This window comes from Falco cherrug, chromosome 7 (genome assembly GCF_023634085.1).
Source record: "Falco cherrug isolate bFalChe1 chromosome 7, bFalChe1.pri, whole genome shotgun sequence".
Lineage (NCBI taxonomy): Eukaryota > Metazoa > Chordata > Aves > Falconiformes > Falconidae > Falco > Falco cherrug.
The window spans coordinates 16,923,539-16,935,783 of NC_073703.1; the positions used below are offsets into that span (position 1 = coordinate 16,923,539).

At 42.9% G+C, this 12,245-nt stretch overlaps 1 protein-coding gene across 9 annotated transcripts in view; it reads right to left on the reverse strand.

Moving 5' to 3' along the window:
* The window catches only part of MYO5A (myosin VA), a 103,291-nt gene that overhangs the window by 44,404 nt on the left and 46,642 nt on the right, over positions 1-12,245 (reverse strand). For all 9 annotated transcript variants that reach the window (XM_055715830.1, XM_055715828.1, XM_055715825.1 and 6 more), the window contains 8 exons: positions 10,406-10,549; positions 9,565-9,646; positions 7,936-8,043; positions 7,343-7,449; positions 4,623-4,888; positions 3,974-4,055; positions 1,421-1,561; positions 511-636 (listed from right to left, as the gene is read on the reverse strand). In XM_055715830.1, coding sequence (XP_055571805.1) covers positions 511-636; positions 1,421-1,561; positions 3,974-4,055; positions 4,623-4,888; positions 7,343-7,449; positions 7,936-8,043; positions 9,565-9,646; positions 10,406-10,549 — 1,056 coding nt within the window. The remainder of the gene's footprint in view (positions 1-510; positions 637-1,420; positions 1,562-3,973; positions 4,056-4,622; positions 4,889-7,342; positions 7,450-7,935; positions 8,044-9,564; positions 9,647-10,405; positions 10,550-12,245) is intronic.

A 12,245-nucleotide genomic window follows, 5' to 3' on the forward strand; every position in this document is an offset into this window, starting at 1 on the left:
TACCCCTCACCCAGCTTCTCAGAACCCGCTGCTCACTGCCCGCGGAGAGGAGGGTAAGAGCTGCACACGCAGCTGCAGCAGTCAGGGGAAGGGTGTGTTACCCTCTCTCCTGCTTGCACATTCAGATGGCAGCAAAACCAACATCCTTTTGTTGTCGCTCATCGCTAAAACTGCAGTGAGATAATGATTTTCTATTTTGTGTATTTCCATGGCATAACTGTGCTGTGAATTGCAAATACACTAGGCTGTTAGTTTTGAAAAAGGATGGTTAGTGTTTAAAGCATGTGTCAGGAGCTCTTGATTGTGCCTCTGCTCTGCACTGCTGCCAGATCAACTTTCTTCTCCTGGTAGGGTGCACAGGCAGGCACAAATTTTGCAAGAAGACGAGTAGAGCCAGGGATGCTGCTGCCCAGCCCCTGCCTGCAACAGCTGCCCACCCCAGGATCCCCTCCCGTGCACACGCTCAGCAACACAAGCCACGGAAATAAGTAGCGGAGGAAAAGTCCTTACCTTGTCAGCAAAGTGCTTGATGATAAAAGCCTTATTTGACAAACGTGGTTTTTCAAAGAGGGCACATTTATTCAAATGAGTATTGTATAGTTTTTGGGCCCAAGTGTCATCTGAGCCTTTTGGCATCTACAAAAGAGAAGACACAGCCATTGAAATGTCTTGCAAATTTTTCAGGAGTAAAAGAAACTAAGACGACAGGGGACAACACTTTGTGGTTTGCTTTCAATCTCCAGCTCCTCAGATTTCCAGCACTGCCATGGGCAAGGAAGCCAGTAACCAGCTATGCACTGTCTAACACCCTGGACCGGGCGCAGCCCAGCAGCAGGTATAGCTGCTGTGTGACACACATGACACTAATAATGCTTCCACTGTCACACACCTGAAGGCAGGGATCCAAGAGCTACGTTATCTGACTGAGCAGCATCTCAGCGGGTCAGAACTCATCCACTCTCATTAAAGATTTCTCGTGGTGCTTTGTGATACACAAGAACCCCAGGCTGAGTTTCCAGTGAAGTAGAAGCAACACGCCGCCCCCTGTACATGGTTTGGCATAAATTAAACTAAGACAAAAGGTGAGACACCAAGTGAGAGGCAATTTGGAAAAATCTGACAGGACCAAAGCCTGCACTTGCTATACTTGGGGAAACAAAAAGTTCCCAGAGTCAAAGCAAAGGCTGATCAGAGACCCAGGAACAGACACAGATATATGATGGGGGGTGGGTGCGTGGAAATCATGACTAAACCCATTGTTTCTCTTCCCATAATTGCCAATTTTGTTTGTATGTTTTCCAAATCCTTTCAACAGCAGAGTGTCAAAGGGATGGCTGTATGCAGGTGACTTTTCCCTGTGAGGCCCCAGAAGCAGGATGGCTGGTGACCTCTTTCTCTATGAAAGCCCTTGAACACACACCTTGCACTCCTCATCCAGCAGATCCAGAATTCCCATTTTGGCCTCTATGAGGTTGATGCAAGGCTGATTGTCGTAGAAATCAATCAAGGTCCATGGTATTTGTTCCTTCATATATTCTTCCTGTTCCAGTTTAAAGACATGCTACAGGGCAAAAAGAACACAGTTTTCTGTGAAGTAAAATGCAGAATACAGCCAACTCTCACTTGAAATCAGCCTGGCACATAAATCCAGGCTGTCAAGTGACACACTAGTTCAACTGAATAAACCCTTTAACAAGTAAAAGAAAAAAAGTATGAAAAATAAATTAACTAATTTTCCTGGCCTAAACCAAACAGACTAAATTAAAGCACTTGTCCATATTCTCTGCAAATAACGTCTGTTTTTCCCTATCTTTTTACTATATTGTCCCACAATTACTGTAAGCTCTTTTACCTCAAAAAAACCCAACACAAAACCCAGAAAAAGCCTCAAGTTCAGGAACAGCAACTTACGAAGTGGGACATGCCATGCATTTATGATTTTGAAGTTAAGAATACTGCTCTATTTCAAGTAAAACTTCACTATAAATACTTTTGTGTTTCCTTGTACAAGAACAGAGCTCCATTTTCTCTTAAATGGCTGCTGATTTTTTTTCTGGGATGACGCACTACATTAAAATTTATTCTTCAGCAAAAACCTGCAAGAATGACTCTAGGAGTCTAGCACAAGAAATCCTTCAAGCAAAATTCTGTGGAAGATTTATCTGGTACAAAGATCTGTAACAATTGTACATTTACTCAAAAATGTTATCACTAAAAACCTGCACAGCTTTCATGAAATGTGCATAGGAGATGAATTAAAACTAGAGGCAAAAAAGATAATAAGATATTAAACAGGCAAACTGTGGCCTTAATAGCAGAAGCGCTCTTTGAAAAAGACTGCTGACTCCAGTTATTTTAAATGATGTTTTATCTCCCATTTACATTTTAATGCATAGTAACTGCTCCAGCAGCAGACCCGAACTCGGAGCACTGTGGGCAGGGCTGGGGGCCGCCACAAGCACCCGGATCCCCGGGGCCAGCCCCCGCCACGCCTGGGCTCAACACACAAACGCCTCCCTGCAGCTTGCTGCCATGCTCTGCCAGGCAGCACACAACTGCCCTGACAAAGTGGTTTATCCCTTTTATTTCATTAGCTTAACGTCATCCTTTCCAAAGCAGCACTCCTTAACGGCACCCGCGGGAGCCATTCCCACCCCGCCGCTTAACGGCTGGCGTTACACGCCGAGTTAATTCCTGACAGGAGAGCCAACGGCAGCCTTTTGCTGGTGAGTCGTATCCAACCTAAGTCCTGGAATAAAACATAAAACCATTTCTTCACTGTAAAGGAATTAGCAATTATGTGGTGAAAGATGTCTTCAGAGCTCATTTTCCTCACGGACGGCGGGTGGCCGGGCCGGCGGGCAGGCTGCAGAGGCACCAGTGGCGGCCAGGCCATCCCTGAGCAGCACGTGAGGGCTTGCTGGCTGCCACCACACACTGGGCTTTCACTTAAAGAAATTTCCACTCTGTGTACCTCCACGGCAGCCCAACGGGTCCACATCCACCGGTGTGGGGTTGCGTAGCTTGGCGGGGCACCCGCACCGAAGCCCCGCTGTGCCCCATCCTTCACTAGATGAGCACTTACAGCAACAGCGTGAGAAGGAAGGGAACCCAGGGACCTTTAGCAAAGCAGCAAACCCTTACAGCCCTTACAGACTAGGTCTTTGCTGTGGAGCTGAGAGAACTCCGAAATACCTTGCGCTTGGCAGTTATGACATCCCACTTAGGGAGCCAAAGGCGGCTGTGTCCCGAGCGGCAGGGAGAGGGCACGCGGGGGCTGGAGGCCGGCTGGCTGGCCGGCATGCATCCCTGCCGCGGGGCGAACGGCCAGCACGCACTGCCAGGGCACTGTGCTCACCCAGACGCTGCAAAGCCGTTCCTGCACTGCAGCACAGCCTAGCAACAGGCCCGGCATAAATAACTCGCCTCATCATTATGTAGGTAAGACATGTAATTACAAACGTCACTAAGGCTGAAGAGGGAGAACATCGTGATGTCTCTGGAGGAGGGGGAAGAGGCACCTCCTGCCACGCATCAGTCATCAACTTCAGGATGCGGCTGAAATCCCTCAAAAAATGATGCCAGGAGAGAAAGCGCGGGCGGCAGGTTTGCAGCAGTGAAGCCCCGCTCCTCGCTGCCCGTGCGCAGGCTCTCGCTGGAGGTTATGGAGACACCGCTACCGCCAACTTCATCCACACTGTGCTCTCATTGACAGGCAATCTCGGGGTCTTAATTGCCAGGCCCTGCTTCTGTCTTACAAGTGTTACTGTGATCGGAATTTCAAACAGTCCCCGAGCAGCCCTTAGTCATAAAATCTATTTCTAGGAGATAGCCAATCTCTCCCCCTCCCCCACAGCCAGGACAGCTGGTTAATAGACTGAAGGAATTCATCGTAACCGCTGGGGACCCAATTAGCAGAATGAACTTGGGTGAGGGGAAAGGGAAGAGGAAATGCCAGTCATTTCCTACTTACCATATTGAACTGTTGCTGCAGTTTTTCATTGGCATAGTTGATACAGAACTGTTCAAAGCTGTTGATTTCAAACGTCTCAAATCTAAAATATGCAGATACTCAAAATCACTAGTGCAGCAAAAACCCCCAGATTAAATGACCCCATAATTTTACATTCTTTCCCTCCAGTTAAATGCATTGTACTATTCCAGGCACAACTAACCACAATGAAGCAATGAAGCACACAAGGAAATCGCAAATTGGAGTGTGCGGGCAATTCAGCGATGCTCCCTCTTTGGACAGGGATGAGTAACACTGGGAAGGGACTGATGCTGCTGGAGAGCATGTTAGTTATCTCTGTCCTCTCTAGAAGTGACACCCTGGAGGAGCCGTGAGATGACAATTCCCTTGTAACTTTCCCATATGCAATACATAAAGGAACTACCAGCAGCAAAAATCTGAAATCCCACTATAAATGTCAAACCTGAGAGTCAAGACAAAGATCTTAGATAGCATGTCAAAACTAAACACCTACTTCCTTCAGCTGAAATAAGCAGCTGGTAGGGTTTGGGGGTTTTGTGTAATCCATGCAGCGCTACATAAAAGACAAAGATGCTTTGCAATCAGATAGTTATGCAAGAGGTGTCATATCTCTGACAAAAAGACTCACCCATAAATGTCTAACACTCCAATGAAAGAATGCTGTTTTACAGTAGCGTGAAGGGCTTTGTTCACATGATCTACTATCCAGTTAAAGAGATTAGCGTAGATATGTTTGGCAAGTGCATCTCTGGCATTGATGGCATGAAGTTTAGAAATTGGCTTGATGTAGGTTTCAGTGGCAGTTGCGAGCTTCCTATGGCAAAGCCAGTGGGCCATCTCGTCGTACTCCACCCCCATGAGGTCGCAGAAGATGGTGAGGGGTTCATGCTTGGGCTAATAAAAACAATCTCATTAGGTCTTGAAACAGTATTACCAATAGCACACATCCAATCATGCAATCAGAACTGCCTGCAGTGATCCAACAATAAACAGCAACAGCAGCTTCTTCAGGTCTTCCTCATTACAAACGTAACAAGTTCCCTACCCACTTCTCACATTCACATTGCTGAAATAAATTAGTGAATCACAGTTTCTCTAAAGGCATTTTACTATACTTGTGTTCACCAAAAAGCCACACACATGAAACCTGCAACCCTCCCAAAAATGAATCACCTTGCTTCCCAGGGATGGACTTGATATTTTGCATTCTTATAACTGTCTCAGTTCTGAGTGAGGAAGCTAGATAAATGCAGAGGACAGGACATCAGCTGTGTGCTGGGGACAGAGTGGACTACAGCTCCTGAGTGGTGCTCTCGTCTGCTCATACACATCCACGGCAGGGAGTGACGGGCAATGGGGCACTGCAGCCCAAGCCAAGAACAAAGAAGTACGGAAGGGCTTTAGTGCTCTGCTCTCAGCATTTAACACAGTACGTGCTCAGAGAATTCTGGAGACAAACATTAAGAGCTTAGAGCACACAAATGATGTTCTCCAACTCTCAAATTGGACTGTACCAGGGAAAAATTGGCCTTTGTTTAACCAGGTAAAATCAACTAGTAAGTCTTGCACACCAAGATGGATATATACGATTTCTGCATAAAAATCCGTGCAGTGCATTCACCACTCAATGAGTTAAGATACTACACCTCGTGACTAAAAAGCAAATTGACAGCTAGAAATCAAGGAGGACAGACAGGTCTTCCCTCCTAAGGAACTCTCCTAACACTGCTTCCTCATCACGTTCACTTTGCACCCAGTGGCTCAACAGCACGCTGACAAGAGGCGTCTTGACAAGAACAGATTACAGGGGACTGTTACTACATGCCCGGTAGCTTCAGGGTACATCAGCTTTATCCTATTTCCACATCCTTCTGACTTCTCTGGGGCTTCTTCCAGTCCTTACAGCATACAGGTCCCATGCTAGTGCTGTTACACCTCCAAAATCCAGTTATCTGAGCGTGTCTTCTTTCAGTTTAGCCATACCACTTCAACTGGCTCAGAAGAGAATAATAACATAATAATGACTACTGCATAAAGGAGTGTCGCATTAACGTTACTCAAGCTGACATTAAACAAACTGATTCATTCACATGGAGCCCTTCGCTGAGCTCCCTGAAGCACCACCATTGCATCACCACACCAGCGCTTCATGGCGACACAGCTCTGCAATGACACAGCTATTGTCAGAGAACAGCACAGCTCAGGTAGCGAATGCCATTGAGCAGATATTCAGTGGCGCTTGCTAGACATTTACCAAGTCAGGATAGGACTGCACAGGAACTTGCAGCTTTGTACTAGCTCATTCAGTGGGATTCCTGCATTGGAGATACCCATTACAACACAGGCTGGCTCATCATGTCCTGGGGCTCATCAGCTTTCTACCTGTGATCATTAAATGAAACTTTCTTTGTAGTGAAAACCTTTTTAAGATACACCAAGGAGCCAGACTTGCTGTGGTTTCACAGCAGCTATCTGTTAGATCCCATGGACAGGTGTCAGACCAGGCACGCTAATCATCTGTGGCCCAATGAAGGGCCTCTTGTCTCAGCTCCAGCATCTGCTACTGTATATTCGTGACAAAGTGACTGATAGTTAAAATCAGAAAAAAACCACCTGCAACTGTTGCTACTCTTTTTAGAGAAAGATGAAGTAGCCCAGCAGTAGACATTCAAGGAAAGGCAAAAGGAGAATCCGGTCACTTGGCACTCTTCTCTTCCTGGGATTCACAAGTCAGATCTTTTTTGTTTCTCATCTCCAGAATACGGACTTCAGTAAGAAGCCTTGGTCCTCACTGAATGAGGGTGGGTTTTTTCAGATCAGACTATGCAGTCCTCATTGCTGACCTCCGCAAAGGTAAAGAAAGACTGGTAAAACCACAACACTTAGCTGAGTCTCGTGAATCATATCTGTATATCCTATGCTCATGTCTCAACACCCCAGAGGACTTTGTGAAGCATTTGCTTTGCAATTATTTAAGCCACTTTGGCATTTAACATTAAAAAACCCCATCCTGCAAAGCACTTGCTGTGGGCAGGGAACATATTCATGTAGGAACATAACGATCTAGACACCTGCCTGGGACTTGAAAGCTAGCCTGCCTTGGTAGACTTTTTATGGAACAAATTTAAGGCAGCCCCTGTTATAATACAGAGAGTACTGTCTAAAGTTTCTAAACTGAGAGTAGTTGAACCCCACACAGAAGGAACTGTGAAAATGCTAACAAATCAGAAATAAACACATTGCTTGCGTTTTCATATTGTTACTCTTTTTCAGAAGAGATGCCCGCAAACAAGCAGAAGGCAGAACCGCCAGAGTAGAAACCATGCCTTCAGCTCATCTACTACTCACGGGAACAGTGCAGCTGTCAGAATCCCGAGAAGCAAACTCCACGTTGCCCAAGTGAAGGATGCCAGCAAGGATTCGAAAAATTCCCATCTGGTAGGAATCACTAATCCCTGAAAAATGATGAATAGAATGCTTTGAATGAAGAGGGAAATGAAGAACCATGAGCTGCAGTTGAAGAATTTTAAGAAGAGAAAATCGGTGACCACTGTGTGCTTTTTTCAGAGACTTTGGCATTTGACAGTACTGCTTGGCTCCACTTCTATTAAAAACATTTTACAACCAGACGCAAAAAAATCCATTAAAATGAACTATTTAATTTGCTGTTTCAAAGTGCATTGTCAGTGACCTCCAACATTATATGCCACACCAAGGGAATCCACTGATTCTGTTCATATGTGTGTTCCTCCTACATTAGATAATGTGATTCCACTGCAATTTAAATACCTTCTTAATGTGGTAACAATATCTCATTTCCAAGGTTTATCAAACTCCCCTGTTTTTAAACGCAACAGAGTAAGAAGAAAATACACACAAACAATGTAGAAAACACTTGCTAGTATATCAGATTTAGGATATGACTGTGTTTTACAAATTACCTAGCAAAGTGCAGGCCTGCCTGGTGTTTACCATTTCCTTAGCATCATCAACACCATCAATCACAGGGCTTCCACCTTGCTTCGTATAGTGGAAGTAATTTGCATTCTCTGTAAGAGAAAAAACAAGTCTTATACATACACTGATGCAGAAATTCACAGCACATCTGTAAAGCTGTGTAATGATTTAAGTTGCTCTTGGCAGAATCCATGATTTCAAATACGTCAGTATATTTTTGCCTTCTGGCTCATAGGACCTATTTATTCTGGAGAAGGATTTTTTCAAGATTTAACAGTGTGAGTAAGTTTTGTTAAGCTACGTGGTTCCTACAATAGGCCCTCAAGCATATGCTCAACCTAACCTTGGCTCAGACTTCCACACCTGTGGAACGATCACTTTGGAAGCAATTCTTCTCCAAGTCTGAGCCAGCCACCCAAGTGGTAGGTGCAGAGCTGACAGCAGCAGCCCTTTGGAATGACATGACAGATACCATTATGCCATTATGGCATCAGGATTTTAAAAATTCAATTTTGCCCATTTTCTTCTTGTTTCCAATTCGTCATCTGGTTTAGTCTTATGATCTGTGATCTTATGATCTGCGAACCGTTCTGGCAGAGAAGTCGTGGCTGGAGAACTGATAGCTTCATACGACTCTGGGGACAGGACTAGGCTTCGCTGGGAGAGCAGTAACTGTACCCAGGTACTGTGTAAATTCCTACAGCTTCAGTAGCCACGCTTCCAGCTGCAGTAACAGACTCCTTTTCTTCTGATCTGCTAAGGTTTCAAGAAAGCTGTAAGATGACTCTGCTGAATGGCTTCTTTAGTTATAATTACATCAGTTCCTTTCTTTCCTGTGTCAGCAGATGCAAATCCTAAATGTGCCAGAACGGTGCAGAAGAGCAGAGAAACACTTTAAAACCAGAACGGTATTTCAGAAATCAGCACTAACAGGCTGTGCAGTTTTCCCACTATGAAGCTAACTTTTAACAATACAGAAGCAGCACTGAAATTCATGTTGAATTTTGAAAACAATGAGGTGATTGCCTGTCCCAAGGTCATCATCATGCCTTTCTTGTATGAAGTGCCAGTTCCCATTAAACGAGAAACTTTTCCTTTATCAACATTTTAATTTGAAAAATGAAAAATGTCACTTATCAGTTTTGTGATCACCCTGTTAGCAGAGGTGGCAAAGTAACTGTTAGTAACAGCCCAAGTGAAAGTATGCAGATGCAAAATAAACTTTTCAGGTGCTCATACCAGAAATGGTAAAATTCTCTAGTAGCTGGAGCTGTGAAAAAAAGTTTTAAAGGACCAAAAGAAGAGAATTTCACCCTCGCCACCAGAAAGCTACTCTGGAATCCAGGCCGTAGTAAGTCCTAGTGATTACAACTGGAGTGTATCAGACCATGCAGAATAAGACAATCATAAGACAATCTGTTACTTTAGTATTATCTAAAAAACACAAAGCCTGAGATCTGCCATTTTAGTTATTTTCAATGTATTTTAGTATTTGAAGGTTTAAAAGTTTAGAATTTAAAAGCCAGCCATTCTTTTGGTTCTATGGCTCAAAAAGCTCACAGATGCTGCTTTGTACCTACAATTGCACAACACAATGAATGTGAATTTCATACCTAATCGTAGAGTTTTAAACTCAGGTAATGCTGCAGAGGCACAAAGTTGGTAAAAGATGTGGTAATTTCTCTCCTCTTCTGCCTTTAAAAAGAAAGGAATTGATTATTTCTCACAACTTAACAAGTGCCAGAAACATCTGTGAGTAGAAAAGAATTACTATGTTTAATGCTTTCTCTGGCATTACCTTAAAGAGCATAGAAGCCACATGGGAGAAGGAAAGATAAATCAGCATCTACCATCCCCTTCTTGACTAATTTAATCCATTTTCACCAGCAAGAAGCATGTGGACATTTTAATTTCAAAAAAAGTGTATGATTTCACTTTTCAGAACTGTGGATTACTATTAAATATAGCTCAGCATTCTATGGGTGGGTGAAATGATCACACTTAAAGGCTCTTCATTTTCCAAAAATAACTAATACCATTTGCCTCAGCATTTATAGTAAGCTGGTAAGGGGAGTATCTTTCTTGCCAAGGCAAAGCTGGAATTTTAAAATGAGGGACAAAGACAGCTCAGAAGGGTATGACTCATGACCAACACCATAATTCTGAAGTAAATTTTGTAAGCACAAGATCATCATCTAGTAGTGCGCTGAAAGTATTTCATGTTTAAATACTCAGCCTTTATAATACACATTTTACAACTACAAATAATTCATATAATGAAGAGCTGACTTGGTTTTCCTTCTCCACCCCCCCTCCCCACAAGTGCCATATTAAAAATACGCTATTACACCAAACCCTTAGGAGAGATAACTAATATCAGCAACAAAAGTTTGTTTGGTTTTTTTTTTAGCATAGTCACACAAATATACAATAAGACGACTCCATCAGTGTTACCTGAAACACCACTCTTGATTTTTCCAAGAGGTAAGTTCTCATGTTAGCACCAATGATGCGATACCTCTTATCAAAACCAATTTCAATGTATTTCCCAAAGCGACTGCTGTTGTCATTCCTCGTAGTTTTGGCATTTCCAATAGACTGGAAAAAAAGGCATATTGTAAAGGTTTAACAGCTTTTAGAAATTATCAGATCTATTTAATGGTCTACATGGCTCATAAACACTTAACAACATTAATTTTGTCCTGGTTTCAAAATAATCAAGAATTTAATAAAGAAGGATCTCTGCCTGGTCAGAAAGTTACATCAAAATATGGTTATTTCATTAACACAGGATCGGGAGCTCATCTTCCTAGCAATGATTTCATTTCCACATAGTCTTAATTTTGCAGCTAAAAATCCATTATTGCTCTCTGAAATCTTTTAAAAGCATTAAAAAAGTCTAACAGAATGCTCACATACACCCAGATTTCTTCTAGGGACTTAATAAAACTGTAACAATTATTTCACACTGTATATATTCATATATGCATGTGTACAGATATATCTATAGTACCTGCAACCTCTGTAAGTCTATCTAACATAAACCCATAGTCCAGCACACAGCCTCTATGTTCTGTCTAGCTAACAATTGTATTATTATTATTATTACTACTACTCCTACTTCTACTCCTCCTCTATAATCAACCACATTTCCAAACTACTGCAAAGATATCATTATAAAATATTTACTGTGTACTTAAACATAATCTAAAAGTTAACATGTACAGATTCATGTAATTTGTCTGAAACTGAATCCCTTCCACAGCAGCTTGGTTACCAACTCAGACGCAATTGTCAATGCTGCCCCATGTGCCTAACTTTCTTAGATTAATTCAATACAGCTTCACACACAATAAATGATATTTAATCTATTTCCTCTGTAGTACGTGGCCTTAGGATGGCCAGGGCAAATGATGACTGTGGTTCCTAAATGGGCTTGGTGCACCTCTGCCTTACCTCATCAGCGTGAGGATTCACCCTGCAACACGTACCAGCTGGATATAGCAGAATTCAAGACATGCAAATCACAACATGCTGAACTTCAAAGAAAAGCATTTTCTCTTCTCATTTAGGTCATGTTTTAGACATCATGTAGCAATTTACCTCCCCAAGACATCCTAAAGATACCTCTGTATCAAAAGGAATGGCATTTGGAGTAATTCAGGTACAGCACAGTACCTTTTGTCAAATGCCACTTGGTGTATATTACCAAGTACCTAAGTCTGAAGTGCACCATAACTAAAGAACACAGAGTTGTACCTATGTCCTAGTTTCCTAGTTCACGTAGCCATTCACAGGAACTCTGTACTGAAATAAAACTTGGGAAAAACAAATGAGAGCAAACAGCCATGCTGACTATCAGTATTCCAAATCTGTAAAGAAAAGGCCAGTGAGTCAGTGCGGGCTAGCAGGGTACAGCATGGGAAGTGGGGATCAGACCTCCAGAAAGCCCCCTGCAGCAACAGCAGTGCGCACGCCTGACCCAGCAGGTGCCCAGGTGGGTACGAGGTGAACAGCTGCCATGAAGGATGTAAGAACAAACTGCCTCCCTGCAGTTCTAAGTACGGAGAATTCATTCAAACCGAACATACAAAGACTGCATTTCTTGTCTTTTAAAAATCATTGATACCGTGATATATTTTGTTGATGGTGGTAGCAATATAGTATTACAATATTTTCAGAAACCAATTATTACTTTGAAAGGTATTACTTATAAAAACGGTTAAGAAAGTCTTTGGCATTTTAAGATTGCTTACCAGAGTACATACTAAGCTGTACAATTCACAGAGCTATA